The sequence below is a fragment of the Ziziphus jujuba genome, chromosome 7 (genome assembly GCF_031755915.1).
Source record: "Ziziphus jujuba cultivar Dongzao chromosome 7, ASM3175591v1".
Classification (NCBI taxonomy): Eukaryota; Viridiplantae; Streptophyta; class Magnoliopsida; order Rosales; family Rhamnaceae; genus Ziziphus; species Ziziphus jujuba.
In genome coordinates, this window is record NC_083385.1 from 8,063,275 (window position 1) to 8,087,421 (window position 24,147).

General features: G+C 38.3%; 4 protein-coding genes across 4 annotated transcripts; all 4 read left to right on the plus strand.

The window, feature by feature from the left end:
- Window positions 1-16: 16 nt before the first annotated feature.
- Window positions 17-3,270, plus strand: LOC107424520 (F-box protein At4g35733). Its single transcript, XM_048479582.2, has 2 exons — window positions 17-1,562; window positions 2,794-3,270. Exons 1-2 carry the CDS (start codon window positions 270-272, stop codon window positions 2,809-2,811), a joined length of 1,311 nt encoding a protein of 436 aa, XP_048335539.1. The 5' UTR covers window positions 17-269; the 3' UTR covers window positions 2,812-3,270.
- A 12,385-nt stretch (window positions 3,271-15,655) lies between these two features.
- Window positions 15,656-16,942, plus strand: LOC107424486 (F-box protein At2g26160-like). Its single transcript, XM_016034304.3, has one exon. The coding sequence runs from the start codon at window positions 15,656-15,658 to the stop codon at window positions 16,940-16,942; it is 1,287 nt and encodes a 428-aa protein (XP_015889790.1).
- A 2,098-nt stretch (window positions 16,943-19,040) lies between these two features.
- Window positions 19,041-20,345, plus strand: LOC107424476 (F-box protein At2g26160-like). Its single transcript, XM_016034295.4, has one exon. The coding sequence runs from the start codon at window positions 19,041-19,043 to the stop codon at window positions 20,343-20,345; it is 1,305 nt and encodes a 434-aa protein (XP_015889781.2).
- A 795-nt stretch (window positions 20,346-21,140) lies between these two features.
- Window positions 21,141-22,940, plus strand: LOC125423728 (protein FAR-RED IMPAIRED RESPONSE 1-like). Its single transcript, XM_060818858.1, has 3 exons — window positions 21,141-21,183; window positions 21,409-21,714; window positions 21,961-22,940. Exons 1-3 carry the CDS (start codon window positions 21,141-21,143, stop codon window positions 22,938-22,940), a joined length of 1,329 nt encoding a protein of 442 aa, XP_060674841.1.
- The last annotated feature ends 1,207 nt before the right edge of the window (window positions 22,941-24,147 follow it).

The following is a 24,147-nucleotide window of genomic DNA, read 5'->3' on the forward strand; positions in this document are numbered from 1 at the left end:
CATGATATCTTCAAGAAAAGTTAAAAAAATAAAATAAAATAAAATAATAATAATAAAAAGCACCCAAATTATGGAAAACATGTCCTAATTTTTTTATTGCTAAAAAACAATTCTTTCTCCGTCCAAAAGAATAAAAATATATAACATCTCTTTATTCTATTCCTAAAATATTTTTATTCTAAATTTTTATCCTCTCTGCATTCCATATAAGACACATACATACAGTTACAAGTATTGGCGTCTTCGTACTCTGCAAGGTCAAACCGAAGATGGCGTGCAAAACTATGGAGCGAAGGAGAGTGAACTGGTGCGAGCTTCCGCCGGAGCTATTCTCGATGATCTGCCACTACCTCGACGCACCGGTTGACATTCTCCGATTCCGCAGTGTATGTAATACGTGGCGTGCCTCATTCCCTCCATTTCAATATGGGACTCTTCCTCCTTTACCCCTCAAATTCCCCTGCCCATTTGCCACCGGAAAAGACGCTTTTCTCTCTGAAACCACCATCTATCGTCTGGAGCCTTCCAATGGTAACTCAGATCCTTCTTCTTCAACCACCCTTCCTTCAAAGTCCTGTTTGGTCAAAATTGAAGACACCCATTCTGGAGAGTTGTTCTCCATTCGCCGTGTCGAAGAACCCAATTGTCCTTTTCCAAAGGATTTGAGTTTGTTGGACTTTCGGCTGGTGAAATTAGGCAAATCTTATGGACTCGACTACCTGAGTTACATTTACCCCGTAAGTGGTGTTACTAAAGTAATTCGATACCCTGATACATCATCACCATCATCAGCATCAGCAAATTACGCTGAAGTAAAATTTTCAATTTTCGTAATTTACGACGGAGGGAAACTGGGTTACGCCAAATCTGGGCATCGAGCACTGACCCACATCGATGTTCATGATCGGATTACTGATTACCACGATATTATTGTCCATAAAGGAAAAGCATATGTCGTAGACAAGTGGGGAACAATTTCATGCATTAACGACTCGTCGTTGGAGTTGACCCAAGTTTCACCGCCATCTTCTTCGATTGGTTTGCAATTGGGTGGTCGAAAACATTTGGTAGAGTCGTGCGGAGAGCTTTACTTAGTTGATAGATACTTCGATCCTTATGACGATACGAAGGCAAACCACCAACGTCCTCATGTTCCTTATCTTGGTCGTATTATTCGTAATGGAATAGTTAACCCAGTAGTGGTCCGCAGAAATATAATTCGTGGGAAAACCATTGGTTTCAAAGCTTATAAGCTGGGAAATGATTGGGGCAATTGGGTGGAGGTGACAAACTTGGGTGATCGGGCATTTATATTGAATGATGATATTGCTTTCTCTGTTTCAGCTTCTGAATTTGATGGATGCAGAGGGAATTGCATCTATTTCAAGGATAGGAATAAAAGTAATTTATTCGCATTTGGTCGGAATGTTTCTGTCTTTAATTTAGAGGATCGTAGCATTAGTAAAGTTCGGTGGTCCAAACGTATTCGATACTCTAATATGCATCTCAATAGAAAGCTATGGATATTGGACTGTTCAAATTCCTCCGAAGAAACTGCCTGTGTAAGTATGATGTTTTTCTAATCTTTTTAGTTCCGCTATGAGTAAATGTGATGAATCTGTGCGTGGTATTAAATAATGGGTTTGTAAACAAATTTATTTTGGAGAAGTACAGTGCCGTATTTAAGATGAATATTTTCAGTTGAGCATGAAATTCTGTACCCTATGTAAATTGTTAGAAGGTAAGCCTATGGAACTGAGTTGAAAGGTTAGTTTTATTTTATTTTATTATTATTTTTTTTTTGTCGATTGATTTTTGTTGTTGTTTCTTATCGATTTGATGATGTTATAAGATAATCAATAAATTCTATACTTTCAATTGTGGTCATTTTTATAGCAAAATGTTTCAATGGAAAAAAGTTGTATATCTTCCAAATAGTCCAGCATGATTTTTCCTTTTTAAAAAATCACAAGACAGGTTTGTTCTGTGGTGAGAAAATAATAAAATTAGAATGAAGACTTGTCATGATAAAATTGACGTAAAAGGATAGAATAAAATATGAGGGATAATAGATCCATTCTAGCTTTTTTTTTTCAATTTCTCTTTTATCCATAAGCAGATATATATATATATATATATATATATATATATATATATATATATTTTGGGAAAATCTTCCATAGTTTCTCTTTTCCTCTTGATATAGCAGATTTAAAAAAAAAAAAAAAATTCTTCAATAAGCAGATTTAATAGTATTATTATTATTTTTTCTCTTGATACTGAAATTGGGGACTAAAATATTGAGTTTATGATTTGTAGGTTTATCTTGTAAAAGATAAACAGAAGTTTGGATTTGTGGCGATATACCATGAAAATAAAAGTAATCGCTCCGCCAATATATATATTTGAGATTTTCCCTTAATATTTTCAATTCTGATATTTAATGAAAATATCTTTTTTGGGTAAAGAACATATTTTAGCTCCAAACAATTTTGGTAAAGAATATTTGAAATATTTTTTAAATAATATTTAAAATATCATTTTACACATTTTGAGTTTATAAATTTGGGAATGATAATTTTTAGTATCAACAACTAATTATTTATATTGCGGGCACTAAGTGATTGGTGTCTTGAAGAACTTTAGTCAATGTGGACTTATTATCATATAATATAGTTTGCATATGCATATTGGGTAATATAGTTTGATTTGATTTGTACGTGCAATTGAAATAATTATATATATATATATATATATATATATATGTTACTAGGTTTTTTGCATACTCTGCAGGTCAAAGGAAGAGAATGAGGGCGTTCAAAAACAATGGAGAGCAGTACAAGGAATTGAAGCGAGATTCCGGCGGAGCTACTAGAAGTAATAAGCAACCGCCTCGATGCTCCGATTCCGCAATGTCTGTAAATCATGGCATGCAGCTTTTCCTCCATTTCAATTTCGGAAAGCTCCTCCCTTGCTGATCAAATTTCCTTGCCCTTTTCCATTGGACAATACTGTTATGTACGTGCATGCTGCATGCAAGGCACATAAAGGAATGGTCTGTTTGGTAGTTAGGAGAGACTTGGTCTTTGGACTTAGTCTTAGTTGGTTAATTTGTTTTGATATTTTGCTATCATTTCTGATTTGTTAGCCACCAGGAAAGTGGATAGATTGCCACTAGAAAGGTGGGGTAGTTTTCCCTAGTTTAATGATAGGTTGTTAATATGTTTTGTATTTAAGTTGTTTCAGGATGAATAAACGGCATGCAAGTTAATCCAGATTCCTTCTCCTATTTCTTCTCTTTATCTGCTATCAGCCTAAATTCTTTACTTAACATTGGTATAAGAAATAGTCACTTTCTCTCTCTACTCATTTTCACTCTCTAACCTCTTTCTTTCTCTACTCTCTGTTTGCCTCTGTTTTTTGCTGCCCAAAACAGGGGTGTCAAAGACCAGACCATTTGGTATCAGAGACTAGTTCTTTCGACCATGGACGCACGTGGGAAATCTAACGCCGAGTTTCATTTGGAGGTCAATGACGCTTTTGCTCGATATGAGTCAAGCATCGGCTAAGTGAATAACATTCTGCAGCAGGTACTGAATGAGCTCCAGGGATTACGCGTTGCACGAAGCCCGCCGCCAACTAACTCCTCCGACATTAATCCATTTTACACCAAGGAGTCTTCTAACGCTAACAAGGAGACTCACAATCCACATCTCAAGCTGGCCTTCCCGAAATTCAATGGAGAAGATCCTTCGGGATGGATCTATAAGGTCGAACAATACTTTGATCTCAAAAGGGTCGTTCCTGATTAAGAGGTTCATTTAGCCTCTTTTCACTTGGAAGGGATCGCTCTGTAATGACACAGGTGGTTCACTAAATTTCGAGGTCCAGTAACATGGTCAAAAATGACTAAAGCAATACTCCTTCGTTTTGGATTGACAGAATTTGACAACCCATCAGAGGCTTTAATATGGCTCCGTCAAACCACCTCCGTGGCAGCTGACCCAGAAGTTTTTGAAAGACTTTCCCACAGGATGGATGGTCTACCTGAGCATTTCTTGGTCGGATGCTTCATTGTGGGTCTCCGAGATGATATCCACCTTGATGTCAAAATAAAAAATCCCCACACCTTGGCAGAAACCATCGGTGTAGCAAGGTTAGTTGAAGAAAGAAATCTACTACAATGGAAGATGAGTGTATCGAGTCGACCTGCTACTTCAGCAATAAGGACCAATTCAACCGCAGGAGTGTTGTGTCCTCCACCACTTAATCGAACCAGTCCAGCACCACTATCCTCCACACCAGTTCACCGATTGTCCAACCAGGAAGCACTAGAACGCCGTGACAAAGGGCTTTGTTATTATTGCGATGAGAAATTCATATCGGGTCCTTGCTGCGAACAACCCCAGTTGTTCATGCTTGAGGATACACATGAACCGGCTTTTGAACCAGAGCTAGATGACTCACGGGTGACGGAATTGCAAGAGGTGGTCCCCGAATCTCGTTTCACGCCATTGCTAGAGGTAACCACCCTCAGACCATACGGGTGTTGGGCAAGTTGAAAAACAGGGAATTGCTGGTATTAATTGACAGTGAGAGCACCCATAACTTCATAGATCAAGCCATTGATTCTAAATTCAGGCTACCGATAATATAGAGCAACAAGATACAAGTAATGGTTGCCAATAAGGAAAGACTAGAGTGTGCCGGGCTATGCCGTGATCTAACCGTAATCATCCAGGGAATACCAATAATTGCTGATTACTATGTCTTGCCAGTGGCTGCTTGCTCACTTGTCCTTAGGGTACAATGACTTGCCACCCTCGATCCCATTGAAATTGACTATTCCAAATTAACCATGATGCTCCAGCAAGCCGAAGTTCCGTGCACGTTTTAAGGGCTTAGTCAAGGAGGAATAGATGTCTTCACTGATAAGAATTTCTACCACATGCAAGGCTCAGGCTTCTTCCTATACTTAGTGGCCACCAAATCCACCGACACCAGCGGGGCCCAATCAGCAGAATTGGAGGAGTTACTTATGACTTTTTCTTCGGTTTTTACTCAACCCACATCTCTGCCCCCTTAACAAATGCATGACCATCACATTCCACTCCAACCCAATGCAGCTCTTGTGAATGTCCGTCCATATAGATATCCCCACTACCAGAAAGCGGAAATCGAACGCATGGTGAAGGACCTCCTACAATCAGGACTCATACGATCAAGCCGAAGCCCATTCTCCTCGCCAGTCTTGCTAGTGAAGAAATCTGATGGAAAGTGGTGGTTTTGTATAGATTATCGAGCATTAAACAGCATTACAGTCAAGGATAAATTTCTTATACCTGTGATTGATGAGTTGCTTGACGAACTGCATGGTGCGAAATTTTTCTCCAAGTTGGATCTTCGGGCTGGCTATCATAAGATTCATGTCCATGAGAGTGACATTTCGAAGACTGTTTTTCGTACACATGAAGGACATTAAGAGTTTGTCTTAATGCCATTCGGACTCACCAATGCTCCTGCTACCTTTTAAAGCCTCATGAATGACCTCTTCCGCCCTCATTTACGCCGATTCATCCTGGTTTTCTTCAACGACATTTTGGTGTACTCCAAGACATGGGAAGAGAATCTCTTACACCTAAGCACTACTTTGTTTATATTATCTGATAATCAACTATTTGTTAAGCAATCTAAATTCAGATTTGGAGTCACCATAGTCAATTATCTAGGGCATCTAATCTTGGAGCATGGAGTGGTTGTAGACCCATCCAAAATTGAGACTATTCAAGCCTAGCCGATTCCTACCACAACCAGGGGTGTTTGCGGGTTCTTAAGACTGGCAGGATACTATATAAAATTCATCCGTGATTTCGGGGGGATTGCGGCTCCATTAACCTGGTTACTCACCAAGGATGGGTTTAATTGGACGTCTGCATCTACTGAATCCTTCACCAAATTGAAGGAAGCTCTAACTTCACCACCGGTACTGGGTCTTCCAGATTTCTCACAACCATTTGTCATTGAATGCGATGCAAGCGGGAGTGGTTTATGTTAGAGTTAGTGACCCGAATTCTTGATGACCCGACCCGAAAAGCTCGCGGTGCGACCCATTTGGTGAAACTAATTTTGGAGAAAATTTGGGGCTCTGTGGTGGAAGTGGAGGTCTCGGGCCCCCGCGGCCCCGCGGTACGGACCTGTTCAATTTTAGGGTTTCTTCCGTATATATATTTCTTATGCTTTTGGGGTTTTTCGGCGGTAATTGGGGTTTCAGGGTATTGCGAGATTTAGCTCACCTTTGTACCAATTTTTCGATATTGGATTTGCTCCTCCCTGCCCGTGGTTTTTCCCGTCAAGGGTTTTCACGTAAATTGTGTGTTTGTTCTTCGTTTTTTTGTTTCCGTTGCTAGTTAATTTTCTCCCAATTCCGTAACAAGTGGTATCAGAGCCGCGTCGATCTATTTGGGAATTTTTTTTTCTTTCGATCATGGCAACAAAGTTCGACATTGAGAAATTTGAGCGCAACATGAGTTTCTCCATGTGGCAAGTCAAGATGAAGGTGATTTTGACACAGAACGGTTTACACAAGGCGTTGGTTGGCAAGGAGCAGATGCCGTCTTCGTGGGATGCCGAAAAGAAAGCCGAGGTTGATGAGCGTGCCCTATCCACCATTCAGCTATGCTTGTCCAATGAAGTTTTAAGGGAGGTTCTTGATCAGAAGACAACAAAGGACTTATGGGACAAGTTGGAATCTTTGTACGTCACAAAGAATCTCACAACGAAACTGATTGCGAAGCATTGTCTATACACCCTTTCTATGGTTGAAGGTACATCTATTAAAACACACATAGATGACTTTTCTACTATTTTGTTGAATCTGGCGAACATGGACATTAAATATGATGATGAAGATCAGGCCCTAATGCTACTGCGTTCCTTACCTCTATCGTATAAAAATTTTAGGGAGACTTTGATTTACAGTAATAAAACCCTAAAATTGGAGGATGTGAAAGCTTCTTTATATTCTATGGAGTTGTTTGATAAGGAGTTGACCAGCAGTTCAGATAACAATAATTTTGGGAGTTCCGGATGAGAGGGTTTGATTGTTAGAGGTAGAACATCATCTAGAGATCAAAATAACAATGGTGGTAGTCGGCCAAGATCGAAGTCAAGGTTCAGAAACCTTATTTGTCACTACTGTAAGAAAAAGGGGCACATCAAAACTGAATGTCGTAAGCTTCAGAATAAAAATAATGAAAAGAGTAAGGAACATGCCGAAGCCAGTGTCGCACATGAGGAAATTGAAGATGGAGATGTTTATTCAGTGACTGAGGATAGTTCGGGCAAGCAGGGATGGATTTTGGATTCAGCCTGTTCGTTTCACATCTGTCTCCATAGGGATTGGTTCTCTTCTTATGTTCCGGTGGATAAAGGTGTTATGCTGATGGGAGATGATCATCCTTGCTGTGTCATCGGCATTGGAACTGTAAGGGTGAAGATGCATGATGGAATTATCAGAACACTATCTGAGGTACGTCACGTTCCAAATATGTCTAAAAATTTAATTTCTTTATCTGCTTTGGACAAGTCTGGTTGTTCTTTTTCTGGTGGAGGTGGAGTTTTGAGGGTTCTGAAGGGTGCTTTGGTGGTGATGAAAGCTAGCCTGGTTGGTACATTATACAGGCTACAGGGTTCTGTGGTAATGGGGTCGGCTGCTGTTTCAGTGTCCATGTCAGATTCGGATGTTACTCGTTTGTGGCATATGAGATTGGGCCATATGAGTGAGAAAGGTTTGGCGATGTTGAGCAAACGGAGTTTGCTTGGTGATCGGAGTATCTCGAAGTTGGAGTTTTATGAACATTGTGTGTTTGGGAAGCAGAAGAGAGTTAGCTTCAGTACTGGAATTCACAAAACCAAAGGTACTCTAGAGTACATTCATTCAAATCTTTGGGGACCCGCATGTACTGCTTCTAAGGGTGGTGGCAGATATATGTTGACCTTCATTGATGATTTCTCCAAGAAGGTTTGGGTATATTTTTTGAAACACAAGAATAACGTATTTGCTATCTTCAAGCAATGGAAAACTTTGGTAGAGAAGTAGACGGAAAGAAGGGTGAAGCGCCTTCGTACAGATAATGGATTGGAGTTCTGTGATGGTGTTTTCAATGAGTTTTGTAGAAACGAAGGGATTGTTAGACATCTCACAGTTAGAGGAACTCCGCAGCAAAATGATGTGGCTGAGCGGATGAACAAAACTCTTATGGAGAAAGTCCGATGCATGCTGTCGAATTCTAGGTTAGCACAGGACTTTTGGGCAGAAGCAGCTGCTACAGCTTGCTACTTGGTGAATCATTCTCCATCGGCAGCAATCGATTGCAAGACTCCTGAAGAGGTATGGTCTGGAAAACCTGCTAATTATTTAGATTTGAAGGTGTTTGGATGCCCTGCCTATGTTCATGTTAATGATGGTAAGCTTGAGCCTAGATCGAAGAAGGGCATATTTCTTGGTTACCCGCAAGGTGTAAAAGGATACAGAGTTTGGCTTCCTGATCCAAAGTCATCTAAGGTTGTGATTAGCAGGGATGTTGTGTTTGATGAGATGGCAATGCTGCATCCGAAAAAGGAGCTCGTTGTTTCAGACAGTATGCCAAAGCAGGTGGAGTTTAGGGTGGAGGAAGTAAGTACTTCACAGAATGGTTCAGTTTCAGGCCCATTTGAGACACCCACTCATGTGGAAGAAGAGAGAATTGAGGAGGTGCAGGAGCATTCGATTGCCAAGGATAGACCTCACAGGGAGATCAAGAAGCCCTCTAGTTTAGCTGACTATGTCACTTTTGCTTGTGTTGCAACACAGGAGATCGAGAGTCCCAGTGATCCTTGCAATTATTATGAAGCCATTTCATGTGAGGATTCTGCAAAGTGGTTAATTGCTATGCAGGAAGAGGTGGAGTCGCTTCATAAGAACCACACTTGGGAGTTAGCATTACCTCCAAAGGGTAAGAAGATTGTGGGATGCAAGTGGGTCTACAAAAAGAAAGAAGGCATTCCTGGTGTTGAAGATGCGAGGTACAAAGCACGTTTAGTAGCGAAGGGGTATTCACAGGTACAGGGAGTTGATTTTAATGATATATTTTCCCCTGTCGTTAAACATACTTCTATTCGTGCTTTGTTAGCGCTAGTTGCTATGCATGATTTAGAGTTGGAGCAACTAGATGTGAAGACCGCTTTCTTGCATGGTGAGCTTGAGGAGACAATTTATATGCAGCAACCCGAAGGTTTCGAGGTTGAAGGAAAAGAGGATCATGTGTGTTTGTTGAAAAGGTCCTTGTATGGTTTGAAGCAATCCCCTCGTCAGTGGTACAAGCGGTTTGATGGGTTTATGTTTAGCCATGGCTATTCTAGAAGCCAATATGATAGCTGTGTGTATTTTAGGAAGTTGGAAGATGGCTCATTTATCTATTTGTTGTTTTATGTTGATGATATGTTGATAGTGGCCAAGAAGAAATCCGATATCAACAGATTGAAAGCAGAATTGAGTGGTGAATTTGAGATGAAAGATTTGGGAGCGGCAAAGAAGATTCTTGGTATGGAGATTGAGAGAGATAGATCTACAGGTAAACTTTTCTTGACTCAAAGATCTTTTGTTGAGAAAGTTCTAGAGCGTTTTGGAATGAAGAATGCTAAACCTGTAAGTACTCCATTAGCTACTCATTTTAGATTGTCTGTTGATATGTCACCACAGTCGGATAGAGATATTGAGTATATGTCACATGTTCCTTATTCTAGTGCTGTTGGTAGTTTGATGTATGCTATGGTGTGTACCCGTCCTGACATTGCACACGCTGTTAGTGTTGTGAGCCGGTATATGGCTAATCCTGGCAAACAATACTGGCAAGCTGTCAAGTGGATTCTAAGGTACTTGAGAGGCACTACTAACACTTGTTTAGAGTTTGGTGGAAGTAAGGAGGGTGTAAGTGGATATGTTGATGCAGATTTTGCTGGGGACCTCGATAGAAGGAGGTCCACTACTGGTTATGTATTTACTCTTGGAGATACTTCTATCAGTTGGAAGTCTGTTTTGCAAGCAACAGTTGCACTATCAACTACAGAAGCTGAATATATGGCTATAGCTGAAGCGGTGAAAGAAGCTATTTGGTTAAGGGCGTTGATAGGTGAGTTGAGCTATGAGCAGGAGAGTACGGTCATCAATTGTGATAGTCAGAGTGCTATCTATCTCACTAAGGATCAGATGTTTCACGAGAGGACAAAACATATAGATGTTCGGTATCATTTTGTACGTGATGTTATTGCTCGTGGAGATATTGTTGTCAGCAAGGTGAGTATTCATGATAATCCTGCTGACAGATGACCAAGGCACTTCCAGTAGCCAAGTTTGAGCATTGCTTGGACTTGGTTGGTGTTTGTTGTTGAGCTTTGCCCTTAGGGGCTTTTGTGGAAGAGGATGGCAACTTTTATCGAAGATTGGAGTTTTGTATGTTTTTCATTCCTTATATGGAATTCGTGTCAAGGTGGAGATTGTTAGAGTTAGTGACCCGAATTCTTGATGACCCGACCCGAAAAGCTCGCGGTGCGACCCATTTGGTGAAACTAATTTTGGAGAAAAATTTGGGGCTCTGTGGTGGAAGTGGAGGTCTCGGGCCCCCGCGCCCCCGCGGTACGGACCTGTTCAATTTTTTGGGTTTCTTCCGTATATATATTTCTTATGCTTTTGGGGTTTTTCGGCGGTAATTGGGGTTTCAGGGTATTGCGAGATTTAGCTCACCTTTGTACCAATTTTTCGATATTGGATTTGCTCCTCCCTGCCCGTGGTTTTTCCCGTCAAGGGTTTCCACGTAAATTGTGTGTTTGTTCTTCGTTTTTTTGTTTCCGTTGCTAGTTAATTTTCTCCCAATTCCGTAACAGTTTAGGTGCTGTTCTTACTCAAAATGGCAAACTGATCGCTTATTTCAGTGAGGCTCTAAAAGGAACTGCTTTAACTCTCTCCACATATGAAAAGGAGATGATGGCCACTGTAAAAGCCATTCGGAAATGGTGACCGTACCTATTGGGCAAACCATTCACTGTGAGGACTGATCAAAGAAGTCTCAAATACCTGCTGGAGCAACATATCACAACACCAGCTCAATCTCGGTGGCTTCTTAAGATTTTGGGTTATAATTATGTTGTAGAGTATAAGAAGGGGCCTGAAAACCAAGCGGCAAACTCTCTCTCTCTCTCGAATGGTGGAGTTTCAATTCTTGTCTGTTTTAATGCCACATGCGAAATGGTGGAACTCGTTACAATAAGAAGTGCAACGGGATCCTTATTATCTCGCTCTCAAGGATAGCCCCCTTCATTGCTTAAGGGATTGGGTTTGGTTCCAACAGAACGGTATCTTTTTAAATCCTTCTTCCCTTTTAGTATCAACCATCGTAGCCGAATGCCACTAATCTCCAGTTGGTGGACATTTTGGGTTCCATAAAACCTTATCCAGGTTGCGCCGATCCTTTGCTAGGCCAAAAATGAGGAAAATGGTAAATGATTTTCTCAAAACATATGAGATTTGTCAACGGTATAAATATAACAGCATGAAACCCACCGGCTTGCTTCAGCCATTACCTGTTCCAGAATGCATTTGGACCGACATCTGCATGGATTTTATCAAGGGTCTACCGGTTTCTCATTGGTTTTGAATCATTATGGTAGTAGTCGATCGGTTGTCCAAGTATGCCCACTTTGCTGCCTTAAAAGACCCATATGCTGCACTCTCTGTGGTAAATTTTTTTATTGCTAATATTGTACGTCTCCATGACATACCAGCCACCATAGTTAGTGATCGGGACAAAATTTTTCTTAGTGCATTTTGGTGTGCCCTCTTCCATCTCCAAGGAACTCAGCTGAAAATGAGCTCCAGCTACCATCCTCAGACTAACGGCCAAACCGAGGTTGTAAATCAAGTCCTCGAGCAATATCTGTGTTGTTTTGCAAGCAATAGTGTCACCTCTTGGGTGGATTGGCTGCCTTGGGCAGAGTTCAGTTACAACACCTCAGTTCACTCTTCCACTCGGACGACCCCGTTTGAAGCCGTATATGGTGTTCCTCCTCCTGATATTCTGTCATACATTCCAAGAACAACTTGGGTTACTGCTGTGGATACTTAGCTTCGCACCAGGGATGAAATCTTACAAAAGTTTCGCTCTAATCTGTTATGAGCCCAAGACCGAATGCGTATCTTGGTAGATCTGCATAGGCGTGATGTAGTTTTTGAGGTTTGTGACCTGGTCTATTTAAAGCTTCAACCATATCATCAGCAGTCGGTAGTGCTTTGTCGATCTATGAAATTAGCTCCCAGGTTCTTTGGTCTGTATAAAATCACGAAGAAAATTGGTAAGGTGGCCTATCGTTTGGCGCCCCCTCCCGAATCTAAAATTCATGATGTTTTTCACGTGAACTTGTTAAGGAAGCACTTGGGTCTAGTTACTGTGGTCTCAGATCAACTTCCACCTGTAAAGGATGAAACTTCTGCTATTTTACCTCAGCTGGAGTCGATGCTTGATCGGAGGGTCTCACAAAAAGGGAAGTATCGGCCTAAAATGGAGATACTGGTTAAATGGAAGGACGCATCTAAGGAAGGTGCTATGGGAGAATGCCTGGTGATTTAAAAGGACTTACCCAGCTTTCATCATTGAGGACAAGGATTCTTAAGGGGCGGGGAAATGTTATGTACATGCATGCTGCATGCAAGGCACATGAAGGAATGGTCTGTTTGGTAGTAAGGAGACACTTGGTCTTTGGACTTAGTCTTAGTTGGTTAATTTGTTTTGATATTTTGCTATCATTTGTGATTTGTTAGCCACCAGGAAAGTGGATAGTTTGCCACTAGAAAGGTGAGTTAGTTTTCCCTGGTTTAACGATAGGTTGTTAATATGTTTTGTATTTAAGTTGTTTTAAACGACATGCAAGTTTATCCAAATTCCTTCTCTTATTCCTTCTCTTTATTTTCTATCAGCCTAGATTCTTTACTTAACGTTGGTATCAGAAATACTAACCAAAATAGGGGCATCAAAGACCACACTAAATACGCTCTTCTCTCGGAAACTACCATCTATCGTCTCAAAACCCCCTATGGGACTTATCTGTCAATTTCATATTTGGTCAAAATTGATAACCTTTATTAAGGCAAATTATCCATACTCTTCTGATGATAATCCCCCATTTCCTTCTCCAAAATATTTGAGTTTGTTGGATTTGCAGATGGTAAAGTTAGGCAAATCCTATTCACTCCATTATATCAACCAAATGTTTAGTTTCTCCATGAATAGGGTTAGTTAAGTAATTAGATACCCTGATTCTACATTATTACCATCATATTATCATCATCATCACAATATTGTTCAATTTTTGTAATTTTCGACGGAGGAAAACTAGGTTTCATTGAGTATGGGGATCAGCAGCTAACTCTTGTGGATGATGATCGGATTAACAATTACATGATATAATTGTTTACAAGGGGAAACCGTATGTCGTGGACAATCGGGGTACCATTTCATGGATAGAGTTAGACTACTCGTTGTTGAAATTAACCAAATTTTCTTCTTCTTTGTGTGGATCTCAATTGGATGATCATGATCACGTACAACAAAAGGTTAAAATGAAAAAAATAAATAGATAAATAAAATCTATATCTTATAAATACTCTAGCAAGATGCTGTGTATTGTGAGTTAAAAATAAATAAATAAATAACAATAATTGAACAATTTCTTATATATGTCAATGAAAATTTGTGAGATATAGTTAATATAGTTAATAGGTCCAATATCCATTATAACAGTTCTTTATAATTTAAAATTCCAATATCAGTAAATTACATATTTAAATTTAAGTTTTTAAAAATATAATATATTGACGAAATAAATTAGCTCCTTGAGTATCCCTATAAAATAGGTAACTCATCAAAAAATATATATATAACATATTAGGAGATTGAATAAAAAATAACAACAATTAGTAATTTTAACTTACTGTTAAATCTCCTGGTGGCAAATTGTATAAAAGTAGGATTTAAAAAGTTTAATGAAAAATGATATTATAATATAAAATGAATATTTAAAAACTAGTAAATATTCAGAGATGTTTAAAAAGTTTATAAACCTTTTTTTTGAAAAAAAAAAATAATAATAATAATAATAAGTTTAATTATAAATTCTTGGAAGCATGATCTTTCGATGCAGCTCTAGCGGTGCCACCTGCTGTGTGGCGGGCCGACCCGCCAAGGGGTATCCAACGTGGCCCAATTATAAGTGATTTTAAACAGCCATGTTGACCCGTTACACTGTGCCGTGTAGATGTAGATAATTCTATCAAAAGAGTGAGCTGAAGGGAATATCAAAATGAAACACAACCATGGAATCGTTAACTGGGTAGAGCTTCCAAAGGATTTGCGCGCATCGATCGGAAAACATCTCGATAATGGCATCGATGTCGTTCGGTTTCGCAGTGTCTGCAAGTGTTCCTCTATGCCTCCAGTCCAGTCCAAAACACTGTTCCTCTTCTTCCGCCTCTCGAATTACGTGGTCGCTCGCTTAAACTATGTTGGAGGTCTGTATATTGATTTCCGTTTAAACTTAAGATTTGTTGAAAAAATTTAAAAATAATAATAATAACTCATATTCTAATTAAATAGAACACAAATCAAAGATTTTAAATTCATTTCCTTACCGGTAAAAATATTTCTTTATTTTGTCCAAATAAAATATTGTTCTAAATTTCGGTAAATATATAATATAATACATATGCCGCTTCTAACATGTTACCAGCTTTGTTGGTTTCTCCGTAGTCTTCGACTCATTACGGAAACATGTCCTTAAATTTTTTATTGCTAAAAAAACAATTCTTTCTCCATCCAAAAGTATAAAAATATATAATAGTTCTTTATTCTATTCCTAAAATATTATTATTCTAAATTTTGATCCTCTCTATATTCCATATAAGACATATACATATAGTTACGAGTATTGGCTTCTTCGTATTCTGCAAGGTCAAACTGAACATGGCGTGCAAAACTATGTGGCGAAGGAGAGTGAACTGGTGCGAGCTTCCGCCGGAGCTGTTCTCGATGATCAGCCACTGTCTCGACGCACCGGTTGACAGTCTCCTATTCCGCAGTGTCTGTAATACATGGCGTGCCTCATTCCCTCCATTTCAACATCGGAATCTTCCTCCTTTACCCCTCAAATTCCCCCGCCCATTTGCCACCGGAAAAGACTCTTTTCTCTTGGAAACCACCATCTATCGTCTGGAGCCTTCCAATGGTAACTCGGAGCCTTCCAATTGGCAAAAGCGTTTTGTTTTGTATTTTCTTTTTGTTTTTTGTTTTTTGTTTTTTGTTTTTTGTTTTTTGTTTTTGTTTTTGTTTTTTTTGTTTTTTTCTTTCTCTTTTCAATCAACCGTCCATATTGTAATAATCGTACTAACATTCATTAGTTTTTATTCTTAAATAAAATAATAATAATAATAATAATAATAATAATAATAATAATAATAATAATAGTAGTAGTTTATCATTCATCCATAAAAAGACATTAATATATAATATAGGCTGCCTCTGCCTTGTTTAGTGGTTAAGCTTTTAATTACTCTGCAAGTCAACCAACAAAAATGGAGACAAGGAGAGTGAATTGGAGTGAGCTTCCAAGGGAGCTACTATCAATGATCGGTAACAGACTCGATACTTGGATCGATGTTCTCCGATTCCGCAGCGTCTGCAGTTCATGGCTTTCGTCAATCTCTACATTTCATCAAACAGATCTTCCTCTCCCTCTTAAATTCCCTATCCCATATTCCACCCCACACGGGCAACAGATATTCATCTCAGAATGTACCATCTACCGTCTAGAACCAATGCATGGCAACAATAATACAGACTCTTCAAATTCAAATTCAATACCTGCCCGGCTTCCTCCAAAGGCATTTTTGGTCAAGGTTGAAGAGACTAAAAGTCCATTCCACGCCAGTCGAGTTGTTGTTGACCACCCAGCTCCAGTTCCAAACGTTCTGTGTTTGTTAGATTTCAAGATGGTCAAGTTAGGCAAATCTTATGGACTCAGTTATATCAATCGCGGTTTGCGCATGATCTGGATAAGTAAAGTAATCAAGTACCCCGATACAGCATCTTCTGCTTTCTCGGAAAATTGTTCAATTTTCGTAATCTACAACGGAGGAAAACTGGGTTACGTTAAGTGCGGGGATCAAAAGCTAACCTTGGCGGATAGTCGAGTCATTAATGACTGCGACGACATAGTTGTTTATAAAGGGCAACCATATGTTGTGGACAAATCTGGAACTGTTTCTTGGATAGACGACTCAACGTTGAAGCTAACACGATTTTCGCCACCGTTGTTGGGTTCGGGATGTGGTCGGAAATATTTAGTGGAGTCATGTGGAGAACTTTACGTGGTTGATAGGTACTTTGAAAATGATGATGAACGAAAAAAGATGCAAGAGCAAGGTCCTTCCAATGGTACTCGCCGTATTTTCAGGTGTGGGGGTGGTCTTCCCCCTGCTGAACATTATAAAAGAATGAGCCCGCTAGGCCAGGGCAAGAAGACAGTTGATTTCAAGGTTTATAAGATTGAGGAAGAGGGGGGCAATTGGGTGCAAGTGACCAACTTGGGTGACCGAGCTTTTGTATTGAGTGATGATTACTCTTTTTCCGTTTCAGCTCCTGAGTTTGATGGATGCCAAGGGAATTGTATCTATTTCAAAGATCAAATTGATGCTTTCTTGTTCTCATTTGGTCGGGAGGGTTGTAATTTCTTCAACTTGGATGATCGTAGTATTACTAAATTTCGTTGGCCAGTTCCTTTTTGCTTCTCTAATCCGCATACCAACCGAAGGATTTGGATATTGGACTACTTTAATCTCTCCAAAGAACTCACTGAGTAAGTATGTATATATAGTAAATAATACTAATGAATAATGGATTGTAGAAATTAACAATTAAGTTCATCTATACTCCAATGCCTCAAAAGCCAAGTCGATGAAATTTGTATTGGGAAGGGGGTGCAAATAGATTGTAGATCTGCCCCTCTTTTTTTCTTTTTTCCTTTTTTCCTTTTCATTTTTTTTTTCACTTTTTTTCATTTCATTTTAATTTTTCTTGTATGTCCTTTGCTCTGCTCATGTAAAATGAAGCCTATATTATATAAAATGCAAATCTTACTGCATACCGTACATGTTGAATTAATTTTAATTTGAAAAAACAAATCCAACAATTTGCAATGTTGTTGAAAATTTGCGAGCCATAAAGATTCCATTGAAGTCATTCGACCACCAGACTCAAGTCTTTCAATTTAACAGTCCCTTGTTTCTGTTCCCACTCATCAACAATTCCAAATTTCAACCAATTCCAGACTTATTTGGAATATCAGTGTGTTTGGAAATTCTTTAGTTCAAAGAGTATTCAGCTTTCACTTTATTGAAGTGGGGCAAGGCAAACTAATATTTTTTTAATTACTCAATCACAATTTATCAAAACAACTTTCTATCTATTCTGATTTCTTTACAAAACACCAAAAGAGTATTTTAAAAAAACAAACAGCTTCTTCTATTTGATTTTCCTAGGTTTAATATGATATTTTTTTTTTTTTTGGAGCAGGTTTAATATGATAATTGTACTTATAAACTACGACTGAAGGCCTAAGTTAGACTCATTACTCCTTATTGTAGATCTTGTTGCTTCTGATATTTTAGTTTGAACTTGGGCTCACTTAGGCTTCGATATGCAGATTTCTCTTGAATCTGGGCTTGAAGAAAGGACAAAATTTTGCGTGACCATCCCAATATAGCCCACTACTTCTTTATTGAAAAATAAAAGATAAATTACCAAGAAATAATAACAATAAAAAAGACAAAATACAAAAAATACAAAATACCACTACCCACAAACATATTCGGCATATTATATCAAAAATAAATATATTATTATGATGACTAATAATCAAACTATATGAATGATCATGATCTGAAAATGTATATATATATATTTTTTTATGAATAATCTAAAAATGTATATTTGTATATATATGTATGCATGTATGTTCAGTAAATTCATAAAAGTTTGGTCAAATATTAAAAAGTAGGATTAAAATGTTAAAAATTAAACTACTTCATGTCAGCATGGACCATATTTTGTCAGATTAGATGAGATGGCATGAGCACGATTATATCCATCTTTTCCTTGTACGGAATTGCAATTCTTCCGGGGCCTTCATTTTTATGTCCTCCTTGAAGAGCTCATTGTCAACACATTATATTGCATTACTTTTTCTACCCGATTTGAAAGTCAATAACATCTCAGCCGAAAGTATTGACTAGAAATTAGTTTCGTGTGCAATTGGTACTGTATGCCATTCAAGTTTAAACCTTTTTTCAAACTGATAATGATATCGCATTTTAGGCTCTTGGGACGAAAAAGAATACAAGAGAAAGCTAATTAAAACTACTATGTCATAAGCCTAACTTATGCCATGCTAGTGTTATGGTTGAAAATATTTGATTGGACTCAAAACTTCTTCTCTTATAGATGTATAGGTGGTTGATTTTTTTGACAATATTTTTAACAAATAATTTCAACCAATGCATAAAGTTCTTAGTTGAAAACTATTTTATATTAAATGGATTCTAGGTTTCAAAAACTAATTTTTTAAGTAACTAATTTAATAAGAATAAATATCCGTTAATGATTGAATAATAATTTCAAAAAAATAGGATTATTAATTGAAAATATTTGTCAAATTCATTTATACACTAAACCTATCTGTCCAAATTTTAATAAATTGAAAACATGCCTCCAATTTCATTATTAAAAAAATTTAATTTGTATAATTTCTTGGGAAAATATATATTTTTAATATTTTAATCTTCCACGAAGTTGCATGCCATATTAATCTTCCCCTGTTTCCTTGTCGGACGTTAATTTCTACTCTGCACGCTTATTAAAAGACTCTGCAAAGTCAAGCGGAAGAAAGATTCGTGTGGTACAATGGAGAGGGAGAGAGACTGGAGTGAGCTTCCGACGGAGATATTATCAACGATCGGAAACCGCCTCGATTCTCCGATGGACTTTCTCCGATTCCGCAGCATCTGCAATCCATGGCGCTCATCTATCACTCGCTTCCATCCGATTTCTCTTCCCTCACCTCTCAAATTCCCATGTCCATTCGGCACCGGACAAGACGCTTTTCTCTCGGAAACTACCATATACCGTACCAAACCACCACCGCACAACGACGACCACAATTCATATCTTTCAAAGTCGTGTTTGGTTATATTCGACGAGACTGAACCCCGTAACCATCCTCACTGGATCCGCCAAATCATCAACGACGACAACAACAACAACTTCCCACAGATTCTGAGTCTGTTGGACTTCCCGATGTTGAAGATAGGCAAATCCAATACACTCAACTATCTGAATTTCAGTTCCTCCATGACTGTGGTAAGTAAAGTGATTCGGTACCCCGATACTACATCTTTGGCTGATTCGGAAGATTGTACAATTTTCATTATTTACGACGGTGGCAAATTGGGTTTTGCCAAGTATGGGGATCAGAGCCCAACACTTGTTGACGATAAGATTACCGATTATAACGATCTGATTGTGTACAAAGGGCAATTGTATGTTGTGGACAAGTGGGGAACAGTTTGGTGGATACAATTTCCATCTTTGAAGCTGACCCAATTTTCGCCTTCTCTGTTGGGTTCCGGTGGTAGGAAGCACTTAGTGGAATCATGCGGAGAGCTTTATGTGGTTGATAGGTACCTTGATGTTGACCAAAACCAAGGTCAGGATCCTAATCATCATCGTCGTATTACAATTCATCGTCGGCGTCAAGGTCCTCTTCTTCGGAGAATCAACACAGAGATCAGGGGTGATTTAGCTTGGGGAAAGACGGTAGATTTCAAGGTTTATAAGCTAGATGAAACTTGGGGCAAATGGGTGGAGGCGACAGACTTGGGTGATCAAGCTTTTATATTGAGCGGTGACATATCTTTCTCTGTCTTCGTTTCTGATTTCGATACGTGCAAAGGGAATTGCATATATTTCAAAGATCGATATGACTGCAGTTTATTCTCATTTGGTCAGGATGGCTGTATCTTTAACCTGGTCGATCGGAGCATTGATAAATATCGTTGGTCGTGGCCTCTTTGCTTCTCTAATCTGCATCTCAACAGAAAGCTATGGATTTTGGACTGCTCCAATCCTCCGATAATTGAACCAGTCACTTCCATGGAACCAGTCACTGCCACTTGCCAACTGCCAAGTCAAACCCACTTTAATGACTGAGGTGTATTCTTGGATTTCAGTGTGACACTGTTTTATGTAATCTATAATCCAAAATGAATGTATGAATTTTACTAAATAATGGTCTTTTTTTTCCCCTTAGAAATTTGGTTATTTGGAGATCGTTCAATGTGTAGAGTGATGATTGGGATGTATTTCTTTTTCTTTTTTCTTTTTAAGCTGATTTTCTTGTTGTTGTACTTGTATGTGAGAATAAAGTCTTGCTATATTATGTGGTAATACATTAATCCAACTATTTACTATATGGATATATATATATATATATATAAAGTCCTTTTATGGTCAGGACCGACCAGACGAAAAAGATGTGGTCCAAAAATGTGGAAAATTGCTCAGCCATCGGATTACAATGAGTCTTACGAACGATTCAAATTATTTTTTGTCACATGTGAAAAATAATTGTGGAAAATTTTACATTCCTTTAACATTCCTCCTATTCATTTCATGTCTCGCGCGCACCATATTTTCATACAGATCTGGTCGTTTAAAATTTCCCATCCATCATCATAAATTTTTCACCAAATGGTGTAGCCAGGAAGCCCGACTTGACCATTTCAAAAATCCCAAATCCTTCCGAATCGGCCACCATTTTGAATGCCTCACGGTCGCCGGCGGTACCATACTCGGGGTTAAAGGTTAGTATTTCGTTTCTTATATTGTAATCATTAAGTATAATCCGTTAGATTTAAAGATAAAATTTTTAAATTCTGACAATGTGTATTAATGAATTTCTTTTTGTTTCCGATTTAGGCAAAAAAAAAAAAAGGGGAAAGAAACATGGATAGAGGAGAAGAGGAGGCTCCAATTGCGGGAAGCCAAGGTTTCACCCGTTGTATACATGTTCATCTATTAATTTTGATTGCTTCCATCCCTTCCTTATGAGCTTCATTTTTGTAAAATCTATGCTTCCATCCCTTCCCTATGGCATTAATGATAAAAAGCATGTTATATAAATTATAAGTAGTCAGTAAGTGTGATTTGGAAGTGGATTGAAATGTATTATATGGAAATTAATAATGATTATATGTTGATTTTATTATCTCAGATGGCAATGTGAATGATTTACAGTATGAAGCAAATAATCATCATGTTGGCGATGTAGAAATATCCCTGCTGTCATGCTCTAATGACGTTGATGATGTTTACATTCTCCAAGTGTCGAAAAACTTAAAACCAACGGTTGGACAAGAGTTTATATCGATAGATGAGGCACTTGAGTTTTACATTAAGTATTTAAAAGAGGCAGGATTTAGTGTTTGTAAAAATTCCAGTAAGAGACGTAAAGGTACCAATGAAGTTATAAGGAAAGAATTCGTTTGTTATAAAGAAGGAGAATCTTCTAAAAAGGGCGGTAAGAAAAAAAGGTGTCGGGGGATAACAAGAGATAATTTGTAAGGAAAAATTAGCCGTGGTTATGTCCAAAATGGGGAAATATGTCATTAGTGTATTTGTTGAAGAGCACAGTCATCCATTATCAAGCCCTAAAAAAGTACATTTATTGAGGTCACATCGTAATGTGTTTGAAGCCACACTAACACAGCAGTTCTCAGCAGCCAACTCACAATAAGTATTCTTTAATTTGAAGCTGGGGGTATAGAGAATATTGGATGTGTGAAGAAGGATATTTATAACTACAAAGCTAAGTTGGGTAATGAAATGTGGGGACAAGATACAGAACTATTGAAGGAATATTTCCTAACAGAGCAAGAAAAGGATCCATCATTTATGTTTGAAATAGATGCATATGATAAATGTAAATTGAAGCGTTGTTTTTGGTCTGATTTGGTTTGTAGAAGAGCTTATGGATGTTTTGGTGATGTAATGGTATTTGATACAACTTACAACACTAATCAGTATGGTATGATATTTGCACCTTTGGTTGGGGTTAACAATCATGGTCAAACAGTGATATTTGCATGTGCATTCTTAAGTGATGAAAGAACTGAATCTTTTGTTCGGTTATTTGAGCTATTAAAGAAGAGCATGCCTGCAAACACCCCAAAGATGATTATCATCGATCAAGATCCTGCAATGACAAAGGCTGTAGCTCAGAGCTTACCGAATACATTCCATAGGTATTGTAGTTGGTACATACTTGAGAAGTTTTCTATATATTTAAATGCAATCACTTATAGGGATTTTTACAAGGATTTCAAACACTGCATTTGGGAATCAGAACGTCCGGAAGAGTTTGAAAGAAAATGGACTTCTATCATCGAAAAGGTGAACCTACATGACAATGATTGGTTAAAGTCAATATTTGAAGTACGTTCAAGATGGGTGCCGACACATGTTAATTATGTATTCTTAGCTGGAATGTCAAGTAGCCAACATGCAGAAAGCTCTTATGCATTTTTGAAGAGGTACTTTTCGAAGAAAAATTCATTGATGGATTTTATACTTCGATTTAATAGTGCACTTGCACATCAATGTCACGTAGATTTAAGTGCTGATTATGTTGATATTAATGAGAAGCTTGTTTTGAAACTGCCATTGGAAATGGAGAAGCAAATGGCTAAGATATACACACATAAGATTTTTTTTATAAGTTTCAAGATGAGTTGTGGAATAGCTTAGTAACAATGCAACAAATTATTAGCGAAAACGATACACATAAAATGTATAAGGTCCAGAGTTGTCCAAATGGAGGTGTTCCAAGGTTTTGTAAAATTGTTTATGATAAAGTTTTGGACTATGCATCGTGTAGCTATAAAAAGTTTGAGAGTGAAGGGATTCCATGTAAACGTATTTTGGCATTTTTGTGACTCTTTGGTGATATTCATCTGCCGAATCAATATATAATGAAAAGGTGGACTAGAGCTGCAAAATCTTAAATAATATACGACAATGAAGGTTTAGAGATAACTGGAAAAGGTGGTTCAATGTTAATGTGGCGAAGTAAACTGTTCAAACTTTTCTCAGAACTCGTTGATAACATCATGTCAAATGAAGAGGCAGCTATAATTGTGAATGATGCTCTGCAAAGTTTGGTTAATCAGTTTAAATCCGCAGGTGGTAGCCTAAAGGGTGGAGTCATTTCTGAAAAATGTAGTAATGTTAATGACACAACTCTGGAAAACCCATCTTAGGTGAGGGCAAAAGGATGTGGAAGAAGATTAAAGGGGGAAAAGAGAAGGCAAAAAATTATGCTAAGTATAGAGGTCGACGTTGCAATGGATGTGGAAAAATTGACCAAGCACACAACAAAAGAAACTGTCTAGTCCTTAACAATCGGTAAGAAAAAAAAAGCTGTATTATTTATTGGTTTTATGCAATTGGAACAATCACATCACGTACAAACTATTATGGTTTCTATGTAGGTATTCACAACAAGAGAATATATGTCAACAAGAATCGGAATTTGAATCTAACGCTGACTAGTTTTAATTCTACAAGTATAAAACTAGGCTACAACTGCTGTATGCCTGATAAATATCTTGTCCCTAATGTCTATTCGTGTGAGATCCCACATCGGTTGGAAAGTGGAACGAAGCACGCCTTAAAAGAGGATGTGGATACCTTTCCCTTGCGACGCGTTTTTACAAAACCGTGCGGGCTGGGCTCAAAACGGACAATATCGCATGCGAGTGGACTGGACTGTTACAGATGGTATCAGAGCCAGTACCCGAATCGGTGTGCCAGCGAGGACGTTGGGTCCAAGGGGGGAGGATTGTGAGATCCCACATCGGTTGGAAAGGGGAACGAAGCATGTCTTAAAAGAGGGTGTGGATACCTTTCCCTTGCGATGCGTTCCCAAGAGGGAAAGTAAAACCGTGAGGGGTAG

Excerpts from the sequence above, each read along its gene's own strand:
- LOC107424476 (XM_016034295.4), top strand. The coding sequence starts at position 19,041 with ATGGAGAGGGAGAGAGACTGGAGTGAGCTTCCGACGGAGATATTATCA.
- LOC107424520 (XM_048479582.2), top strand. The coding sequence starts at position 270 with ATGGCGTGCAAAACTATGGAGCGAAGGAGAGTGAACTGGTGCGAGCTT.
- LOC107424486 (XM_016034304.3), top strand. The coding sequence starts at position 15,656 with ATGGAGACAAGGAGAGTGAATTGGAGTGAGCTTCCAAGGGAGCTACTA.
- LOC125423728 (XM_060818858.1), top strand. The coding sequence starts at position 21,141 with ATGGATAGAGGAGAAGAGGAGGCTCCAATTGCGGGAAGCCAAG. Across the intron at positions 21,184-21,408 it reads TCCAATTGCGGGAAGCCAAG|ATGGCAATGTGAATGATTTA; the intron begins GTTTCACCCGTT and ends TTATTATCTCAG. Across the intron at positions 21,715-21,960 it reads AGAATCTTCTAAAAAGGGCG|AGAATATTGGATGTGTGAAG; the intron begins GTAAGAAAAAAA and ends CTGGGGGTATAG.